General features: G+C 36.0%; 2 protein-coding genes across 2 annotated transcripts; one reads left to right on the top strand and one right to left on the bottom strand.

The window, feature by feature from the left end:
• Positions 1 to 876: 876 nt before the first annotated feature.
• Positions 877 to 1,818, bottom strand: LOC115959451. The gene is made up of 2 exons (XM_031077843.1): positions 1,381 to 1,818; positions 877 to 1,284 (listed from the first exon to the last, which is right to left on the bottom strand). The coding sequence occupies exons 1-2, from the start codon at positions 1,816 to 1,818 to the stop codon at positions 877 to 879; spliced, it is 846 nt and encodes a 281-aa protein (XP_030933703.1).
• A 2,144-nt stretch (positions 1,819 to 3,962) lies between these two features.
• LOC115974512 (kinesin-like protein KIN-6) lies at positions 3,963 to 18,632 on the top strand. The gene is made up of 23 exons (XM_031094912.1): positions 3,963 to 4,584; positions 4,702 to 4,898; positions 5,177 to 5,300; positions 5,450 to 5,544; positions 7,000 to 7,123; positions 7,961 to 8,026; positions 9,569 to 9,631; positions 9,822 to 9,872; positions 10,069 to 10,151; positions 10,250 to 10,364; positions 12,487 to 12,535; positions 12,655 to 12,809; positions 12,994 to 13,200; positions 13,398 to 13,499; positions 13,660 to 13,734; positions 13,821 to 13,895; positions 14,006 to 14,105; positions 14,646 to 14,737; positions 16,073 to 16,206; positions 16,458 to 16,536; positions 17,146 to 17,297; positions 17,487 to 17,565; positions 18,219 to 18,632. Exons 1-23 carry the CDS (start codon positions 4,033 to 4,035, stop codon positions 18,312 to 18,314), a joined length of 2,865 nt encoding a protein of 954 aa, XP_030950772.1. The 5' UTR covers positions 3,963 to 4,032; the 3' UTR covers positions 18,315 to 18,632.
• Positions 18,633 to 22,938: the final 4,306 nt, after the last annotated feature.

Raw genomic sequence — 22,938 nt, 5'->3', positions numbered from 1 at the left:
TAGGATTTCAAAGATGCTTCTGAGGTCTGTAACATGCTCGGACACCACCTTACTCTTCACCACCATGTCGTTAATGTAGACCTCAATACTTTTGCCCAACTGGGGTTCAAATATTCTTGTCATCATCCTTTGATAGGTTGACCCTGCGTTCTTTAAGCCAAATGGCATCACCTTATAGTGGTAGTTTCCAGTAGGAGTGACAAATGTTGTTTTTTCTTGATCGTCCAAGGCGAGTGGTATCTGATGATACCCTTGAAAGGCATCTAAGAAGCTCATCCGAGGATGGCGTACCGTTGCATTTACCAATTAGTCTATTCGAGGCATAGGGAAGGGATCTTTTGGGCAGGCCTTATTCAAATCCGTGAAGTCCACACATACTCGCCACTTCCTGCTCTTCTTCTTCACTACTACGGTATTGGCCAACCATTCGGGGTAAAAGACTTCCTTGATAGCCCCTGCCTTTTTAAGCTTCATCACCTCTTCCTTGACAGCGTCTGCATGTTCTTTGGATGGGCACCGAGGCGGTTACTTCTTGGAAATGATGGATGGGTTAACGTTTAAATGATGGCAGATAAAATCTGGATCCACCCCTAGAGCCTCATAAGCGTCCCATGCGAACACATTAATGTTTCTTTTGAGAAATACCAACAGCTCCTCCTTCTCTTGAGGGGGTAGTTGAGCCCTGACCTGAAAGAATTTCTCCGGATCACCACCTATGACAAATTTTTCCAAATCCTCACATTTGGGCTCTTCGGCTGGTCCATGGGATGGCAACTCCAGAGTTTTTGATTGCTATAAGTCCCTTTCGGCAGTGGCCAAGGAGCTAGTTTCCTGTTGCCGTGAGATGGCGGCCATAAGGCATTGCCGAGCCACAGGTTAATTCCCCACAATTTCTTCGACGCGGCCCCCCGATGGGTATTTTACTTTCCAGTGCAGGGTGGATGAAACGGCTTCTAGAGCATGGAGCCAGGGTCTGGCCACAATAACCGTGTAGGGGGAATAAACATCCACCACGATGAAGTTTACCTCCACCACTTTCGAACTAGTCTGTATAGGTAGTCTGATCTGACCCTTTGGAATAACAGTCTTTCCCTCGAAACTAATCAGAGGGGAATTGTAAGTTGTCAGGTCCTCGAGTTTTAACCTCAGTCCCTTGTACAGGTCGGGGTACATGACCTCGACAATGCTACCCTGGTCTACTAACATTCTCTTTACATCGTACCCTTCTATCCTGAGTGTGACCACTAGAGCATCGTCATGGGGTTGAATAGTTCCGATCTTGTCCTCGTTCGAGAAGCCCAGAACTAGTCAGATTTCCACTCTGGCTCTTTTGGGCTTCGAATCATTGCTCTTGGCGGGAAGTCAAGCTATGGACATTACTCTAGAGTGGCAAGAACTGGTCCTGCCAGGAGCAGTGAAGATAACATTGATCATTCCCAAGGGCGGTCTTGAAGAATCATCCCTCCTGTGTTCCGAATTTGTTTGGCCCACTCGGCTACTGGTGTGATGCAACAGATGTTTCAGCTTCCCTTCTTGGACCAGCTGGTCCAAATGGTCCCACAAATTCCTGCAATCCTTTGTAGTGTGCCCTTGGTCCTGATGGTACTGGCAATAAAGGTTTTGGTTTCGTCTCAGGGGCTTCCCAACCATCTTGTTTGACCATTTGAAGAATGGTTCATTCTTAACCTTTTCCAGAACCTGGTGCACCGGTTCTCGGAACACTGCATTGACCGCCTGAGTGTTGGTAGGTCTTAACTGACCAGCAAAATCTCTCCGTGGCCGGCTATTATTGTATCGGTCCGACCTGAAATCCCTCATTTCCTAAGGGATAACCTTATCCTTTCCTTTACCCATTTGCTGGTCTTCCTCGACCCTCTTATACTTGTCAATACAGTCCATGAGTTGGCGCAGATTGGTGACAGGTTTTCCCGTTAGGGACTTCCTTAAGCCATGCTCAGTCGGGAGGCCGTTCTTGAAGGTACTGATGGCAACGTCTTCAAAGTTACCGTCCATCTCATTGTACATCTCCCAATATCTGTCCGAGTATGTTTTCAGAGTCTCTTCTTCTCTCATACTCAAGGATAGTAGGGAAGATAGGGGTCAAGGGACTCTACTGCAGGTGATGAAGCGAGAACTAAATGTCTGGGTGAGCTCCTTAAAGGAGTTTATGGAATCGGCCTTCAAGCTATCAAACCATCTCATTGTTACGGGTCCTAGGCTAGATGGGAAGACCTTGCACATCAAGGCTTCGTCTCTGGAATGGACGGCCATTCTCTGATTGAAATGGCTCACATGCTCTACGGGATCTGTCTTGCCATTATACATGGTAAATGCGGGCTGAGTAAACCATCAGGGGAGTTCTGCTCGCTCAATTCTTCGCGTGAAAGCCGACTTGGAGATTTGATCCAATGCCTTGCCCATAGCGTTGTTTCCCACACCTTTTCGAAGGGGGCTCTTATGCCTACGCTTGTGGTGGTACTCCTCTTCGTAGAAGAAAGACTCATTAGATGGGGTTTTTAACCTTCATTTGTAGCTACCATCCTTTTCACCGTCAGGGGAGGCATCCGGGCTGGAGGAGGCTTGCCTCCATTGTGCATGGCGCAACTTTCTTTTCAGCTGGTCGACTTCCAGTTGCAGCACTCTGGTATTCTCTTCTTGAGAGAGATGACCCTTTCCCCATGACTGGCTTCTTCCGGTCTGAGCACTATGCACACTCCCCTCTCGATCCCTTCTCCGCTTGAGGTTGACGAAAGGATTTTAACGTTGGGATCCTATGGATTCTTCCTGTCGTAGATCTGAACCTGCCATGGTTAAACGTTGAGCTCACTAACACCCAAGTATTCCTTCCCACAGACGATGCCAATTGTAAGAACCTGATTTAGATTCCTAACCCAACGGGTATATGGACTTAAGCTCAAAACAGCCCAAAACAATAAATTTGTAGAGAATGGGTTGAAAAACTGGGCTTACGTGAACCAAATAACAAAAAAACAGGTTTTGATGCTAAAAAGAGAAAGATAACAGAAGTTTGTTAAGGAATAATGTTCTCGGATTGGTTCGAGGACGCTGATTCTTAAATATTTTACTCTTAAAGCTCTATTATAGATTTGTTTACAGTTTTTTTTTTCTTCTTTTCCATGGAGGGTCTTTCACGTTATATAGCCTTATTTGGACCAACTTGATCCTACACTTGTTGATCATCTGACCACTTATTTGAGTACTTGTCCCATCAGACACCCTCTTTAGCTTTTTGTGAGTTGCATTCGCCGAGGCAGCATTGTTCAGAGGTCTTCTCCACATAAATGCGGCCATAAAAGTAGTTATAGTGCATTTAATGCGATGGTAGCAGTTTTTCCTTAGATATTTTTTAGTTTCCTTCCTTCTTGCACATTTATGAGACACGTTCCTATTGCTGGAGCTTCTTGGAGGGTTACTTTAGTTGCTGGAATACGTGCTTGAGCTGTTTTCATCATATCTGAGGAGGAGTTTCTCCTCGGATCACCTCCTGTTCGTCCCTCATTTATAAGTTTTTCACTGGGGAATCTTGATAACTACTTGCTTCTCCTCAGACAATTCAGCTGTCCTGGACAAAGGCCTAAGGCCCAACATGTTATTTTGGGCCTTTATCCCTACACAAATGATTTTATAAATTGTCACACATAATGAATTGTAGAAGATTTTAACAAACCAATTTACAGGAAATTTTTTACATGGGTATAATAATAATTTTTTATTATTTTCAAGAATTAGCATTCTCCTGAGTTTTTCTTTTCAGCAACCAAAAAGAGAAGCATTTTCTTGAGTTTTGACATTAGTCACATAAGTCAATTTCTTTTCGGACACGGTCTATAACCAAACAAACTGGTCCACATGTACAAGCCCGTTAGCACTCTCATCGAATTCAAATTTAAAAAATCCCGTGTTTTGCCATTATTTTTACATTCAAAAAACACAAAACCCATTGTTTTTCCGCCAAAATATAAATAGAGGGAAGCGAGTGAAACTGAAGACCGAGAAGCAAAGAAAGCGAAAATGGAGATGAAAAGTCCTCCACCATGTCCAAGCACAGTGACTGTGCGTAGAAACCCTCACAGAAAAGCCAGAGCTACACCGGCCACAACCGCCCCTCAAATTCCCAACGTTCCTCCATCTTCTTCAACAACCACAAGAGACATTCCCTCATTTCCAATTCACGATATTCTTGCAATCGAAATCCCCCAAAACCCTAAACCACCAGAGGACCCTTCACCATCTTCACCTTCAAAAGGCCCAATCTCTGAGGATCTCAAAGTCTACCTCAGAATTCGGCCTCTTTTGCTGCCCAAGCTTTTGGGGCGAAATGCCACCGTTGGCGATCAAAACCCTAGGGCCAGAGCCAAGAACGCGTGGCCACAGAACCCAGCGAAGAAGAACGCTGCGAGGGACAAGAGCGCGAAGACGAAGAAGACCGATGAAGGTTGTATTACAGTCAATGATTCTCACTCGGTGACGTTATCGCCGCCCTTGGCCCTAAAAGAGTCGAAGCGAATCAAGTCTGAGGTTTACGAAGGATTTTCCCATGTGTTTTCGACCGAATCGTCTCAGGTTTCTCTTTCTTTTCGCTTCTGTTTGGTTACCTAGAAAATGCAAGAAAAGATAACATTTTTTTTTTTTTTCTGTGTAACTTAGTTTTTGGAATTTCTCGTTGAAATTGACAAATAGGGTGAAGTGTATGAGAGAATGGTGAAGCCTCTAGTGGAGGATTTTCTTAGGGGTAAAAGTGGAATGCTTGCTGCATTGGGGCCAAGTGGTTCCGGCAAGACTCACACAGTTTTTGGAACTCCAAGGGAACCTGGTATGGTACCACTTGTGCTTCAACAGATTTTTAAACAGTCCGAGGGAAGTGGTTCAAAGTCGAGGTAACTAGCAATATTGTAAAATGTGCTAATTATTTGATGGATTTCTACATTCGATTTGAGAATTCTATGATTTTTTTTTAGTCCATTGAATTGTATTCATGTGGTTTTGCCAGAGAGACTTAATTGTAAATTAATTTAGGGAATAATAGTGTTATTAGTACATTTGTCGTTCAATTGTTCAATTTAATGTTGTCTCCATGTATTGTCTACATCTAGAGTCCTCTAATTCATGGAATAAATTACCATATATTTTTTTATTCATAATGATATAATTTCAGGTCATTTTGTATTTCGATTTTTGAAATATATTCTGAACGGGGAAAAGGAGAGAAGGTATACGATTTGTCAGCTGGTGGAACTGAATTGAGCATGCAGCAATCAACTATAAAAGGGCTTCAAGAGGTTTGTAGCTGTTTCTGTATTATGTTGTCTTGTTTCATTGACTGATATAGAGTCATGAACTCATGATGGGTAATTACCTAAAATGTACGTTGATGATGGGTATTAATCTTCAAATATGACTTGTTCGTGTACTTGATTAATGGAAACAGGTTGCCATATCTGATGCTGGGCAGGCAGAATCATTAATAGCTTGTTCAATGCTAAAACGAGCCACGGGAATGACAAATGCAAACAGCCAGTCAAGGTGCATGGTGCAAGCAAAGATGCTCCCCCCCCCCCCCCCCCTCTCTCTTATTAGTGCTATTGTTATTGAATATGTATTAACAGATAAAAAACTTTGGAAACAATTTTTGCGAGTTTTATATTGTTGTTTGGTGGGGTTGTGGGCTCACTCATCTTCCCCCTCTAAGCTCAACCGAAGTTTTGCCACTTGCTCTATGCAGTGGTAGCTCTTCATGTTGATTAGTTTCTAGGTCTTTTATTAAAAGAACCTCGATTTAATTATTAAATGACTTGTTCTAGTATTAGTGAATTGGTTCACTTTTCCAGAAATTGTGTTTAAGGTATTTTAGGAAAGGAAAATGATTTTTAATTCTGTATAGAAAATTGGTTCACTGTTTCTGGAAGCTTGTTGAATGTATCTTGGGGAAGAAACTAGCTTGTCACTGTGTCTTTGATACTTGAAAACCATGTCATGGCAACTGATTTTCTATTTAAAAGGAAGATTTCAGATATCCTAGCTGATAATCATCTTATCTTCAAATTTTGGATTTTTAAGGAATGTAAACAATTGCATAAATGAGAAACTGATGCAGTGTGTTCTTTTTTAAGGAAAGTGACCTTTGATGTATGTTCATTTAGGTGGTTGTGTTGGTTGGTCTGATTTTATTATGCTTCATCTTTAGAGTCTGGATGTGTAACTTTTAAAGCTTGAACATCATATTCATCCAAAAGGTTTACCAGCTGAAGCCTAGAGTGGTTTCACAAAGTGATTTCCTTATAACTCATTGAATTTGATAAGAAGCTTCAAATAGGAATTTATTCTTCATGAATTATCATTTTATGACTTACATACAATAAGTTGAGCAATAATCATCATCTTGTCAACAGCTATGTGATTGGTAGGTCAACTTGACCATCAATATTGGATCATGGTTAAAACCAAGTAATTGAAGAATTAATTGATTTTCTCTTTTTGTTATTTTCTTTTCTCCTTTTGGACTTGTTTTTTGATGAGTGGATTTGTAACTAACGTGAATGCTCATTTGGAATTTGCTTTTGGATTGCTGTAGGAAGTAAAGCTTAAATTGAAAATATCTTTAGTATTTAGAGTGTTTGACAAATTACAGTGAATAGGGCTTTAAATTTCAGGATTTATAAAAGCATGAACAGTGAATTGTAGAGCTTTCTTAAATGCTCCAAATTTCAGTGTTAGCCTTAAGGTTGTTTTTAACTTCTTAAAGTTGTAGTGGGTTGCCCACCCCCCTCCTCTCCTCTTTCCCCAAAAAGAACTTTAGAGCTCTTAAAGCAGGTTTTATGGTTGGTGATTTTATTACTAATTTAATTTAATTTAATTTTGTTTACTTGATTTTGGTGACTATATTACTAATTTAATTTATGGAATATGGATATGTGAACTTGATAGATATGATTTTGTCTGACTATTATGTTTATTTATTTTTCTTTTACATGCTTGTAGCCGGTCGCAGTGCATCATTAATATTAGCAGTGTTGTTAACAAGGCTGATGAAGTTGATAACAATGCTGTCCTAACTATTGTTGACCTTGCTGGAGCTGAAAGAGAAAAAAGGACTGGGAATCAGGTTCTTTGCCTTTGAAATAAGCTGCTCTGTCCTTATAAAACTGGTATTATCAGGTTTTATGCACCCTAGGGGATGGTGATACTTGCATATATGATTATCTAGATGACTGCTCTCCTAGAACTTTGATAATTTGTGCATTTTCAAAATAATATGGGATAATATCTAGAGCAATGCTAGTGACAAAATTTTTCAAAACTTTCTAAGGTTGCAAGTTGTAATTGGAGCAACAGTACTTTCACATGGGTCAACTATTGACACCACTTTTATCATGCACCAATCACATTAGACCACATTAGCAATTATGAAAAATTTTGTATCACTAGATTTATTGTTAATATTTATGACTTGAAGCTCAGAACGTGCTCTATACTTTTTAAGATATTAAAAATTATAGTTTTTTGGAGCTAGACTGAAGTTTTAATTTGGCATTTAGGTCAACATTTCAATCACGTCGGATGCAGAATGTCTTAGGGATGTTCTCAACATAAAAAATATTGAAGCATTGGAACTCTAGGGAATTATTGGAATCGCATTCTCCCCCTCTTTTCTCAATTCTTGTACATTCATGAGTTTAACAGTATGCAAACTTAAACTTTAATATAATTTGGAAATAACTCACTTAGGGTATGATTTTTAGGTCAGGTCATATCATTTTATCTTAAGCAGTGAAGGAAAATGTCACGTGCTTGATGTTGTAACCTTGGCCATGATTTTTTTTTTTTTTATATAATTTTTTTATTGATAAGTTACACATATACCTAGGTCTTGAATCCACAACCTCACCCTTCACCTCGGTCATGCATATGTGGATCTTAACTTTAGTCTATCAATTTGCAGGGAGCAAGATTGCTTGAAAGCAATTTCATTAACAACACATCAATGGTCTTTGGCCTGTGCTTAAGAGTATGTATCCTCAATTTGGTTTCATGGATATCTCCTAAACATCCATGCTATGGTGTTGATAATTATCTTTTGTTAGGGCACGTTTGGTAGACTGTAATGATAATTACATAGGAATAGGAATAGGTATTACAAGGAATGGAAGATGCTGTAATGTAATAATTATTCCTATTCAGTTGTTTGGTAACCCTATAGTAATAGAACCCTGAATATGTATTCCATATGTTTGGTACAACATCTTAAAACGATGTAATGAAAGCTTTTTAAATCAAATTGCCTAAAATGCCCTTATTATAATAAATAAATTTTTTATAAGGATTACTTTAATAATCCCAATATGGAATGGAGACCTCTAATGAATTTTTTATTTTTTTATTTTTGGTTTAATAAACCCAATCCTTTTTTTTTTTTTTTTTTTGGGATTACTTTCACTTCATTCCATTAAAATTAAGTTGTCTACTTTTTTTATTGATTTGCTTTAGATTGGCTGGCTGACCGTGATATATATATATATATATATTATATTGATTCTCTTTACATTTTCTGGCTGACCGTGATATATATATATATATATATATTATATTGATTCACTTTAGACTTGTTGGCTGATCACGGTCAGTGTTTCTAATCTTTGCTTCACAGAACCTCACAGCTATACAAATATCAATTATGGCAAATTTGATATAATGTCAAAAAAAAAAAAAAAATTGATATGGATAGCAGAAACAGAGAGCAGTACCTGTAGAAATTGCAGATCTATGGGCAGAAAAAAAATCCTGACAAGAGAGAGCAGCAACTGAGGGTGAGTAAAAGGAAATATCCATACAAATAGATGAGAAAAGAAGAGAGAGAGGGTGCAATACCTGTGGAAATCGCAGACCTAAGGGAAGAAGGAAAAAAAAATTTCCTTGAGAAGAGGAAGCAGCAACTGAGGGAGAAAGAAAGACAATACCCATATAAATAGATCTCTAACAGCGGGAAAATAAAATTTTAGAGAGGAGGGAGATGGAAAATTTAGGAAGGAGATGCAATTTTGGAGAAGATGCAGGTAGTGAGGGATTTTGGAAATTTTGTTAACAGAGCAAGGAGAAGTTTTGGAGAAAATACAGGTAGTGAGGGATTTTGGGATTTTTGTTCAGAGCAAGAAGAAAGAAATTTTTGGAGAAGGCGGGTAGAGGGGGATTTTGGGAATTTTGGGAATTATGCTTAAGCAGAGCGTATTACGTTTAGTAAGGGAATAGGGATTCAACACTTTTAATAAGGAATGTCTATTTCTCATTTTAAGGAATAGAGATTCATATGGAATAATTATTACAGGTAATAAAAATATAACCAAACAATTGTAAAGCTAAATCATAGGAATAGTTATTACATTACAATTTCTATTACACTCTACCAAACGTACCCTTACTGCTTGTATATTTGCTTAACATCTACTTGTTAGTTGTTTTGCTTTATTATTTTGGACTTTTTAGTCCTCCCATGCTCTACCACTCTCTCCCTCCTTCCCTGTGCATGTAATATATTTCTTTTCTTTGTTTTTAGTCATTGCTGGAGCATCAAAAGAACCCAAAGAAGCCCCTGCAGAAGCACTTCCAAAACTCCTTGGTAATGTTTCTTTGAATGATTTCATATGTTAATATCGTTGATGGATATTAGTTTACAACCGCCCAAAACCTCTCCTCAAGGGATGGCTCACTTTTTGATTCTTTTTTGGCAAGGAATTAATGCTACACATTGTTTTTTAGTCGGCCTTTTTTGCTTGACATCTTTAACACAGTTACTCTGTATCAAACAGTTGACCAAATACCTGAGAGATTATTTGGAAGGCAAGAAGCGGATGACATTGGTATGGAGATTTTGATTTCCAAAATTTTAATTTAATAATGCTGCAAATGCAATTTAAAACTATGGACAGTGATGCTCTCTGTTTGATCGGATCTTCTGTGGCTAATTAGTAATCTTAAATAAGCTCTCCCTTCCTTTTTCTTTTATCAACTTCTAAAAAATCTAATGCATTTTTTATTTATTTATTGTGTTTACAGATTTTAACTGTTAAAGAAGGAGCAGAAGACTATCTTGATACATCCTACCTTTTAAAACAAGCTTCACCTTATATGAAAATCAAGTAAAATAAATATATGAATACATGTATATATATTTTCCAACAATATATATTTCTAGTTTCTTATTTTAATGACTTGTTTTTCGTGTTTACACTTTTAGGTTCAATAAGGTTGAGGAGTCTTCCATGATGAATGGTAACAAGAGGCATTTCCAAGCATTTTCTAGACTTGGGAAGCCCAAAAGAATGAAACTTAGTGGCCTTGATGCTCATGTGGTATTTTTTTCTTTCCTTTTAGAGTGCTAAATATTTCCGTTTAAGAGGTTTTTTTTTTTTTTTTTTTTTTTTTTTTTTTTTTAAAACAATTCTTTGTGTACTACTTTTATCAATTACTATTTTTCCCCACCCCTATATTTGGTAGCCTTAGATGAAATTTCTTAAGTCTGTTTCTTTTCATGGTGTTTGTAAGATGAAAATTAGGTTTGGGGCTTGGATGGCTTCCAAGTGTGATGAGTATGGTTTTAAAGTTCAGGCTTCTCTTTTGATTACATTTATGTTGCCATTACCTAGAATATCATGGAATACTTTGATCCTTGGATGTTGTAAAATAGCCATATTTTATATGATTTGAGTAGGTAATCCTGGTTAGTTGTTGACATTTAATGCTATTACATTGTAAAACATAAGGTTAAGTAGTGTTTATCTTATTGTCATTTGTGTACATTTCAAAGATTTCATTTTTTACTGTTATAATGCTGAGCTGTGACCATTCCTGCCAAGCTGAATTTCTCTCTGACCACGTATTCTTACAATTTGGTAGTAGTTTCTCTCTTGAATTTACAATGGATTTCATTGTCATTTAAATATATTGGACTATGCTACAAAGGCACATACAGCAAGTTGTGCAATATTGGTACTACTAAAGTATGATATGTGTATCTATAAAAAAAAAAAAAAAATAAAGGAATGATATGTAGTACTCTTCCCCAAGTGAAAATTGGCGCTGACACTTGACACAACACATTCAGGACTTGTTGTCTACCGATGTTTGATACTTGTTTAAACACTAATGAAATAAATCATCTACATTACCCTAAAAATGAATCTATGGATGTTATATGTTTTTCATGTTCTCCTTAAAATATTCATTATTTTTATGAATTTTCAATTATCTATGGTTTCACATGCATATAAACGTTCAAATATGCTTAAACATGGATATTTAACATTACAAGAAATATATATTTCCATGCACAATGTAACTTGTTAGTTTATAGAAATTGGCAAATTCCATGTAACAAACATAGCATCAAAGAGGTTTGGAATCTAATGTAATTAAGCTTGGTTGGGTGTTAAAAAGCCTGTGAAGAGTTAATCTGAAGAAAAGGAAATTCGTTCAAATGAAACTCAGACTCAGTCAAGCCTCAAGTGGAACAATTAGAAGTCAGATTTTGCAAGACACTTGCTGGACTCTCACTCAAGCAAGATTCTTCTGGAAGTTTGATTTCTCCAATCCTAAATGCACCAATATAAGATGCTCTTAACTCTTAAGCACAATTTTCTTGAGAGAAAGTTTTCGTTCTTGGAGATATACCAAGCCAATCTAGAAAGCCTTCCCCTTGAGCCTAAATAGAAAAATTCATCATTGTGCTTTGACCCTTTACAGTGAACAATTGAGTGATTATTTCACCTTGAGCCCTAAGCTGTTCTCGAAACCACTGAGGTTGTTTCTTCAACAGCGGGTCGTTATTGCTGAGTTCTGGGTTGCAGACGAGGTTTGTTTGTGGAGAAGATTCGCTTAGGAAGATTCCAGAGGTTTTGGAGCCACACGGAAGGCAAAGGGGGTGTTTGTAGAGGTTACAATAGTGTTTAGCTGTGCAAAGGTTTTGTAAGTCGACCATTTGTAACTGATTTACTTATAGTAAATTTCTACATGATTGGATCCCCAAAATGGTTTTTTCATAGAAGAGGTTCTTCGTTGGTTTTCTAGGTCACCACCATAATATCTGTGCCTTTTACTGCTTTAATTATTATTACTTTGATTTGGTGATTGATTGATGGGGTTGAATTATTATTTTGGAATATATGTGTGAACTAACTTGTTGAAGTGATCCAATAAATCTGCTGCCTAAATATTTTGAGGTGTAAATAAGATTTTTCATAACCCTTAGGAGTTTCTGAGCAGCACCCCGTATCTTTTTTGAAACTTAAAACTTGTGTCTTGGTCCACTGCATGGCCGAAAATTGATTGCCTGTTCATCATATGTGCTATTGGATTTGGTTCCTGAGAATTTTAATTTGATCAAGCTGTTTATCATATGTTGCAGGTTTTTGTTTTCAATATTCCTTGGATTTTAGGTTTAATTTTATCGTCTGTTGTATGTTGGTTTGATTTCAGTTTGAAGAAGGACAGAGCATAGTAGATGAGCAGAGACTTTCAGAGGAAGGTTGTTTAAAATGCATTTCTTTTATGGTTCTATATTTTTCTGTTAGTCATTCACAATTGTTGAGCCTTGTCCTGCTTAGTCAGGTTTATCTCTAAAGCATCTGACATATGTGCTTACAGAGGGCTCAACAATCAACAGATTGGACGTTAGTGAAAATGCAAGCATAAAATCGGACTCTGCGGATTTGGCAGAGAGAGAGAGAAACCAAGAGATTATGGAAAATATTGCCAAAACTATGTGGAATTTCTTGAAGGATTATAAACAAAAACTCGAGGTATTAATTTATGGATAGTAAGTTATGCTTAAACTTTGCAATTCACCCCTGCATTTCAAGTTTTTGTTTTTGGTTTGTTTGTTTGTTTGTTTGTTTTTTAAATAGAGCTTTGATATCTCTATCAATGCAATTTCAGTAGTTAACTAACTAGCGCCATCTATTCAACAACTCTGGTTCTAATCAGGTGGCCGAGAGTGAAATCAATAGTCTTAGAGAAAAACTTAGGACTGAAGAGACTCAAAACCTTGGCCTGAGGAAAGAGCTGGAGGATTTGAAGTCTTGCTGTACTTGTTCTAAGGGAAATCATGGGGAAACCTCCATAGTTGAAGTATGTACTAGTTCTGAGCCCAAAATAGGATTACAGGGATATGGATCTAGTAAAATTGATGAGGTTTGCATATAGCTTCTATCTCTGTCTCTCTCTCTCTCTCTCTGTTCTTGTTAATGGTGTTATTTAATTTTCTTTAGTATTTTTTCCTGGAGTTAGTACACTCTTGTTCTAGTTCACTTTCTCATTTTATTTAAGATATCCATGCACTTATGCTCTAAGAAAGTAATCACTATTCAAAGATTTTGGTAAATGTTCAGAAAGATGAGGACCTTCATTCGTCCAGCCTGAAGACGTCTTACTGCAACACCTTGGAAAAGTGGGACTCTTCTCCAAGACAGGAAAGAGATGCGTTCTCTCAGGTAAAAACAGCTTTGGTGTTGGTGCTATTGTCCCAGCCCTGATCTTTTGTGATGCCCAACGATATCATGGGGATCAGGGTGTTAATTATGGCTACCTTTTGTTTTCTTTTAGTTTTTTGGGTGCTTTGGTCAATATAACGTATTTGAATTGTATTTCAAGGAAAATGGTGAATCTTTTTCTCTAAACATGAGTGGATTTGAACGTGTTGAAAAGGAGCAAGAATCTAATTCCACTGTAAGGAAGCGTCACCTTATTTTTCAGTAGTGTATTCATATAAGGAAGTTTCTCCACAGAGTGAAAAGTTTCTTTCAAATTGTCAGGTGAGTAATACCGAGGTCGAATTTGTAAATGCCTCATGTCTTCATGTTGAAAACTCCAACCAGCAGAATTGTCAGGTATGAGTGTTGGACATATCTTATATCAGGATAGGAAGATTATGATATTTATTCTTATCCATGTTGAGAATAGCTGGGGATATAATGTAGTTTTGATAATGTGTAATCAGATAGGTGATATCTTTTCTGGGAATGGGCACAACACACAGGATTTAAATGATTCTAAATATTTGGCAATCAAGGATAATTTTTCAGATGCTGATATACCAGGTTTGATTCAAAAAGTTTTTTCTAGTTTGCGTATTATGCATTTATGCAATTTTGACGGCTTATCATATGATATGGGAACATTTAGAATCTGGGTTATTGGATGCCCAGCTTCTTTTGAAATATGGCTAATTTATAGAATCTGGATACCCAACTTGTCCTGCCAAGAATTTGTATTTTCTTGAAACAATGTGATTGGTTGAAAACATGTTCTCATGGCATATCAAACCTCTTAAAGTGATTTATTATTTAAAATTACTTAGTAATCTGCATATTGATCACCTATCTTATTTTTATTAGCTCCAAAATTGGTAGACGCAGATCTTATGATCAGTAGTTATCTGATTTTTGCATGTGAAATAGTTAATGTGCTTGTTTACTGGGTAGCTCAGTCGTGTTGAAAGGGACCTGGATCTCAATATCATGATCTGGGATCAATGTCCCATTTCTTGGTGAGGCATTGATGTCATGCTTCCTTACCTACTAGTGTACTTTTTGTCTTGGTTTTTTTTTTTCTGTAAGTAACAAGTTCAAGGATTTCAGAGTTTGGTATCGGCTATTCACAGTCACATGCCATGGTTAGAAGTGACAGCTGTTCATCAGTAGAGCTGGACCAATATCTCACCGAGGATGAGGTAAACTCTCTTTTATGTCCCTTTGAATTATAATGTGCCTTTTGCCTCGGTAATATTTTTAAATGTCTTTTTTTTTTTCTTTTTTGGTTCTGTATTGACACTTAGGTTTGTCACATTTCTTCTAGTGGGTTATCCAGCAAAACACATGAACAACTACTAATTTAGAGAAAATAACAGTACTAATTCTATGTGTGGCATATATTCAAATGTAGAAACTTGCATACCCCTGGGTCATTCAACTGGTAGTACTTGTATTGGTAGAGAGAGAGAGAGAGAGAGAGAAATCCAAATATGAACCAGTGTTTGTCCTCCATTCTAATTAAATCGTTAATGGACTTCTGCCCATAGAACTAATGTAGAATTGTTATTAATGGACTATAGGTGAGCATTGTTTTTGTGCTAGTTTTTATTAATTCTTATGACTTATGAGAGAGCATTGTTTTTGTGCTAAACTGGGCTAATGTGGAGAGCAGTCCCGTTCATGATAAGGGGAACTCACGGTGGCTTTCCAAGCAAAATTGTTAGTCTAGAGTCTAGACAACTCTTTTTCTTTATAAAACAGATCAGCTATTTTGTTCTGGTTCATAATTTTGAGAAAGTCACCACCTGTAATATGTAATTATGTACATTTTAGTTGCTATTTAAAAAAAAAATGAAATTTGAAAGCAGTTTGTTCAGGTCAACATATATGTGACAATTATTAATACAGTGGATTAGATATTATGTAAAATTCAGCCTTTTCAGCCATGCAACCATTGCCACATGATACTCAAATCGTTCCATCCACTTCTTTAAAATATATCCGTTTGTTTTCATCTCCCACCCTATCACCAGGCCTCTTTGTTGGTGTCAATTTTCTTGCACTTATATGCTTCTACCACTTTGTCTTAGGACAAGTTAATTAATCTAATTTTTATTTGTTCTCAAATTCTGAAAATATTTATTGTCCTCATCTCAATGTCTTTATTAGTGTGATTAGAATGCAATTGTATAATATCACATTGCAATTTACACGGTGGTTGATGTGGGTATTTTGCAGCCTTGGTTATGCTCTAACCATTAACAGCAGTGTTACAAGCTGGATGTTCAATCCTTTTTTAAGGCTATTTATATTTGGGATTCAGTTCATAAATCAATTCATATATCCGTCATGGATGTCAGCTTTCTGACATGGCTATCTCCTAAGGATTGAAATGCTATATGACCTAGTGTTTACAGTTTCCCTTTCCATAGTTGTGAATTAAATCTCATTCCTGTTAACTATAGATGCATATAGCCTAAAATGTAAATGCTGGTTTCATGGTTCTTTTGTCTTTCCTTTTGGTCCTTTTTTAGGAATCTTCAGTTCTGCCAGCATCAACCAAGGAAGATGTTGCATTTACCCAAGGATGCAGCACCCCTGATGTGCCAGAGAGTGAATTAGTGCTTGATACTTCCTGTAGAGAGTTGAATTTTGAGAAGTTAAATAGGTCAGTGGGAGTGTTGTTTCATTTTCAAAGTGTTTAGCTGCACACTTAAAGGTCTTGTTTGGATGAGCCTATTTTAATTGGCTTTAAAATAAAGTTCTGTAAAATTACATCTTTAAAAAAATACACATGAGCTAATGGTGAAAATAATCAGAGTTGAATCTCAATTTCATGACAGAATTTCTCCGGATGCTTTTTTTTTGGGGGGGGGGGGGGGGTGATTGAGTTCATGTCTAATATGTTATAATAATCAGGAAACCTTTGCCCGCCTCATCAATATCAACAAGGGATTGCAGTGCATTGGATGTTGAGGATCAGATTAATAAGCCATCAGTAAGTTGTTTGCGTTTCCTCTATTCTTTGCATATACATTACTTCAGATTTTCTGAAGTCTTTTGAACTTTGAAAATGATGTGCTTCTCTTTGGAGTCTTGATTGATCATCTATGTTAGTGCTGAATTCTTTTTTCCCCCTTTTATTGGGAATTTGGATTGAATGACATGTTAATTATGTAGGGTAATAGAGAGTGTGATTTTGTATAGGATATGATGGTGAAGAAGAACACATGTTGTTGACCCTGATTAGGCAGGCTATTGATAATCCATAGCCAATCCCAAAAGTTATGATACTACGACTTTGTTTTTGTTGTTGGGTATTTGGAACTTGTCAAGTTATCAACCACGCTCAATTTTTTTGCCAATTCAGTGGTAACCCAGCCACCAACAATGAGCACAAAAGTTTATTTATCTAGAGTTTATTTAGGGGTTTAAAGTGATGAAAGCTAACTTTTGAAGAATTGAAGGAGATCATGATCTGTCAAAGAATAATTGAGTTCTAACTTCCTTCTCATTTCTTTTTAATGAAACTTTTTTTTTTGGAAATATTTAATGTACAAATTGCTTCTGTTTTCTTTTCTTTTTTCTTGTTCTGTGTCCATTGTAGGAATTTTTGGATTTACCTCAATCAAAAAAGAAGGATGTTACATCTACGAAAGAAAGCGACGTTGATGTGTCCATTACAAAAGAAAGTGACGTTGATGTGCCAGAAATTAAACCAAGAATTGATACTTCCTGTAAACCAGAGAAACCAAAAAGGTCAGTGGGTTGCATTCATCATTAAACATGTGGTACTAACAAAAAATAGTTGACTGCCATGAATTGCTTATTATTGTCAGTCTTGCTTTGGATCTGACAAATCATTAATTTTTTCCCCCCAAGATCGATCTGTATTTTAGCTTTTGTTCCTAATTCTTTTTATCTTTTTATTTTTTTGGTCCAAATTAGGAGACTTTTGCCTGCTTCATCCATATTGCTGAGGGATTTCAGTACTTTGGATGTTGAGGACGATGTTGAGAAACCTAAGGTAAGTTTGATATTGTCCCTTATTGTTTGTTTGCTACTCCGATGTGACCAGAAAGTGTAGAGAGTCACAGTGACAAGTCATGTTTGCTCCGCAATTTAATGAGTTGGAATTAGAACCAATGTAGTAGGGGAACTCTTCATAAGGTGGAAATCGCATTCCTTCTAAAAATAAGTCAGTTTGGTCATTCCTTTTAAAACTGTTCTAATAGTATTCTTTGATGAGTATTATTATTTTTTAAAATAAAAATGTTTCAATAGTTTATTTGTTAATAGATTTGGACAGAATGACACACACACCCCACCCCCCACCCCCCAACACACACACATATTATCATTAGATGGACTGAAGGATCATATTGACTCATGCCTAAATTGACAAAAAAAAAAATTAAATCTTAAAGATTAATTTGACAATTTAGTTAAGGGATTATGTTAGCGAGTGCCTTTAGGACAATTGTTAATAAATCATTTTAGGAAAGTTTTGATCACTTTTATAAGAAATATTAAAAACCGTCAAAAAAATATTAATCACTTTTTTCTTTCCTTATAAAAAGTTTATAAAAATATTTCTTAAACCAATATTCTTAGGGCATATGTTAATTTGCTCTTAGTGTTTCTGAAAACGTTCTTAGATTTATAAGAATTAATTTTCAGGGAAACAGAACTGGAGGTAAATTGGCTGCGGATGAAAGAAAAAGAACTCAAGAGAGCTCTCTCCTGCGCTTACTTAAGAGCAACCTTCGCCTCTAACATGGCAACCCTTTAATCCTAGAGGGAGAAATAAAAAAAGGCCTTCTTTTTGGGCTGGAAAAAGCGGCCTTTTTCTTTCTGCTGGGATTGTACATAGGTGGGGCATTTTTTGTGTTCTATTCTCTTTGTGCTTTAAGCTGATCGTAGAAAATTGGGCCTTGTTGTTGTAGTTTAGGTTATAAATTATTTGTGCTTGCATCCACCTTCTCTTTTTTCAGGCGCAACAAAAAAAGCAGCAGAAGTTAAGAAATCATTTCAAGGCAAATGATTCATATATGTGATTTCTATTAAATAAAGAAAAATTCATATATGTGGAAATTATGCCACGTGTGCCGGTCCTATAATGCCTGTGTGGTCCGTGGGCCACTTGAATATTTAGCGAGGTCACCATCCTAATGCTTTCTATAAGACTTTATCATTCAAAATTAGCCATAATGGTTAGGACTTTGAACTAATGAAAGAAATTAAGACTGCTTTCAAGGTCTTAATCCCCACTGACTAGCTCAAACTTTTTGTTCTTATCCTTTTTTTTCCCTCTTAATGATTAACTTTAGGAGGTCTTGTCACAACTCACAATACTGTGAGATCCATTGATACCATTTCCTATCCGAATAAAATTTCCTATGGAATTATTCATGGTATTACTGTATGCTATTTTTTAAAATATTTTTTTTATATAGAATGATTTCCATATTTTATTAAATTCAGGGATTAAAAAAAAGGTTTAATAAATAATCAATTATATAAGCTTAGAACAGAATTATTGTTAGCTACCTGAAATGATTAAAAAATAATATTAAAAAAGATGTTCTAGCTCAGCATGTTTTCTTCGATATGGGTAAGAGGAAAAGTCAATCTCGGTTTTTATTTTTTTACTTAAAATATATATAATAGAATATGATTTATTTATGTTGTCAAAGAGTTTGACAATAGAATTTCGTATTGCCAAAGAGTTTGACTATGCAAAGATGCAGTTACTGCCTGATTAAAATAGAATGCGATTTGTTTATGTTGTCAAAGAGATTGACGATAGAATTTCGTATTGCCGAAGAGTTGAACTATGCAGAAAATGCGGTTACTACCCGATTGAATTGATTGGGTCACCTAGGAACGTTGTTTATATCTTTTAAAATTTACTAAGGTTCTTTATAAACGTATGTGCCAAAAATACATATTTCTTCTGCAATAATTTGTTGATAGCACTAAAAATACATATTTCTTCTGCAATAATGCTGACTTTATTAGGAGTTTTTTTTCTTTTTCTTTTTCTTTTTCTTTTTTTTTTGGGTGGACATTAGTTATATATATTACATAATTAAATAAACCTACCCCCTTCCCCATATTGGGGCTACTCAAACTTGGGTCCTCAAAGAAGTCACAACTCTTTTAAAATCTACTGAGGTGATATGTTGTAAATCATAATTAGTAGACAACACAAATAATGTTAGTGTGCATTTGGATACGGTTTATTTTGCTGAAAACTGACAACAATAAAAAATAAAAAATAAAATTTACTGTTTAGCATTGTTCGTTGGCCTAAATACACTATTTATCGCCAATGACAAAAAAAAAAAGTACATAACACGTTGGTTTAAAATAAAAAATAAAATAAAATAAAAAGCCAAAAACGTGACTTTATTCCAAACGCAAACATCCCTATCCAAACGGAGCTTTAATAGCAAAACTATGTAAAAATGATTTTATACTAGTCATAATTTAATACCTTAATAAATAATAAATAAATAAAGTATAATTTTAATAATTTTGTGTCACCGCCCATTAATAGTCGAGATCATTCTTGATTTTCATATTTGTCCAACGTAGTACCATATCAAAACAAATCCTCCACATTTTCTTAAACCCTCTATAAATATTTCACGTTCAGGTCTATTAAGCATGTAACTCTGGTTTCTAGGAGCGGTTCTATTATTATTGGAGTTGGAGTGAATTGTCATAGTGCCAATTTGGACCTGCAATGTAACGAGATTTCATGTCATTGTTGGATTAGGAATTTGGGATATGAATCTATCGTTTATTTGGTTTGTGGTATTTGTGTATTTGCTAGTGAGAATGCAACCTGTAGGGACACGATTTTTAACGACCCACCTAGAATGACGTTGGGCTCGTATGTAAAGGGCCCTAACAATATGATTTGTAGAGAGTGGGCTTGAAAGGCTGGACCTTAGTCACAGGTTAGCGGTTTGACCGGGATTTCTGTGGAAGCTTCTCTATGGGTGGACTTGGCTTGACTGGCTAAGCCTTCCATTAGTGCGGGTTGCAGGGTTTAAGTCCTCGGACGCTGTCCGAGGAGTATTGTACCCTTTCCTTTCTCTCCCCTTTGCAGGATTTTTCCTCATCCCCCGGGGGTCCCTTTTCTCCTTCGCTTTCTTTTTCTTTTATACTAGTGTTCGTTTCCCCTTTTAGGGTCCACGTGTAAGTTTTACTTTCTGAGGTGCAGACCTGTCCTGTCAACCCATACCTAGAGTGGTTAGGGGTCGTTGGAAAAGTTAAAGGGCATGATTTAGAGTATGGGCTTGTCAGATACAGGGTTCTGTATTACGATGTTGGCAGCTTTTTCCCTTGTTCTGCCCTTATACTGAGTTTGCCCCTTTCTTCAAGCATTTTGTGAGGTGCTGAGTATGAGGTCGTCCTCAGCAATATCCTTATACTCCTTTTGGGATTTCATTATACATCCTTGGCAATAGCTCTCCTCGGCTTAGGTCTTGGGCCCTAATGTAGAGTGGGCCTGGGTCATGAATTCTCTGGCCCCACACAACCCATTCACACATTTGACATCTGCCATCTATTCGAAAATAGGGTTTAAATGAAACTATCCTATGATCCTATTTGTCAAACGCAATGGGTAGGAAAGTTCCCCACTCGAAGGGTTTGGGTTGAATGGTAGACCGACATCAAACTCAATCCAACTCAAATTATAAGCATCCATATGCAAGAGCTACCTAAAAATGGAAATGTAATTGTTAGTTTACGCATGTTCTTACACATAGGATACTTTTTTTTTTCTTTTCTTTTTTTTTCTAACTGAAATTTGTGTACGTTGTTACAAAGGCAATTCTGTCGAAGATAAAATTATAAGACTTGAGGTATAATCTAATTAGCCAATAGTAAGTATACATGTGTAAAAGCAAGATGTAACATATATAAATATATATACTTTTTTTTTTTGGGTTGAGTTGGGTCACCTGCCTGCAAATCCCCCCACCCAACCCATTTTTTATCCATTTTGATCGACCCATTTGACTAGACCCGTCCGCAACCCTTTTGGCTGAACCAGGTTGATCGGGTTTACGAGTATATGACCAATCCTACAAGGAAATTCTTCTTGTGTTGGTCGCCTTTGTGGAGTCATTGTACGGTACAATTTGTACCATATGGCATATATCATAGATTCTAGTATATTTCTTCTTCCTCTGGCAGGTCATTGATCTCAGTTTTAAGCATATCTAAAATACATTTATCTTGTGCAATTTGCAATTACTATATTATTATTTCTCATACCTTACGCATGTGTTATTATAAAATATTATTTCCCAATATTGTTTTTAACTTTATTCTACGTTAAACATCTTACTTTTTGCATATTATTGGTTATTATTTTTAGACGTGTTGCTTTGGTTATTAATGTTAGACTAGTCGGACACCCGTGCAACGCACGAGATCTTACCTATTTATAATAGACTAAAATAATTTTATAAAATTTTAAATTGATTATGAAACTATACTATTGCGTGAATTGCTCCTATTTTTTTGAGTTACAATTTGATGAATAAGTCATTGCTTGAACATGCAATGGGTTGCAAAAAATCTAGCTAACAAATTTAGATATTGAAAAAAAATAACTAAAAAAATTCTAATATTAAAACGTCCGAAAGGAAATATATATATATATATATATATGACTACCAAATAGAGAAAATATAAGAGAAAGATAAGTTACCTTCAAGAGAATAATCCATAGTTATAACAGTTGAAATTTGCTAAACTGTTTCAAATATTGCAAAAAATTGAACCCAAAAATTTAGATGGTCAAACTTTCAAAAGACAATAAAATTTAAAATCAAAAGATTCAGAACCTACAAATTATAAAAACAAAACAAAAACAAAAAGTCATTATTGCGAGACAATTTCAGTAAGGATGGAAAGCTTTTCTAAGTTTTTTTTATCCAATTCTTCCTAATTGATGAAAAATTTGGTTCAAACATTGTCAAACACTTTGAAGGTGCATATAATATAGGCTTCCAACATAATCTTTAATCAATAAGCTACTTCTGATGTGAGACAACCTAACATACGTCTCCATAAGGTAAAACTTAAGGTTATATAATCTAAAATAATATAGAATATAGCATCTTTGAACCACACAAAAAGTTAGCAAACTTACCAGAATACGTGTAGTTATACTATATATTGTAAAGTACTACTCCATCACCAATGAAAGTCATGTAAAATCTCATGGGGCCTGGAAGAACAGACAGCCGCAAGATCACCTCCACCAGACACAAAACAAAAGAAAAAAAAACTTATTCACAAAAAAGAGAAAAAGTAATAGCAAGCGTACCAAAGAAATTGAAGTTTAGAGTTTTCTCTCTTAGTGGAGACGGAT

This window comes from Quercus lobata, chromosome 2 (assembly GCF_001633185.2).
Source record: "Quercus lobata isolate SW786 chromosome 2, ValleyOak3.0 Primary Assembly, whole genome shotgun sequence".
In the NCBI taxonomy this organism is placed as follows: Eukaryota; Viridiplantae; Streptophyta; class Magnoliopsida; order Fagales; family Fagaceae; genus Quercus; species Quercus lobata.
This window is presented reverse-complemented; position numbering and strand designations above follow the sequence as displayed.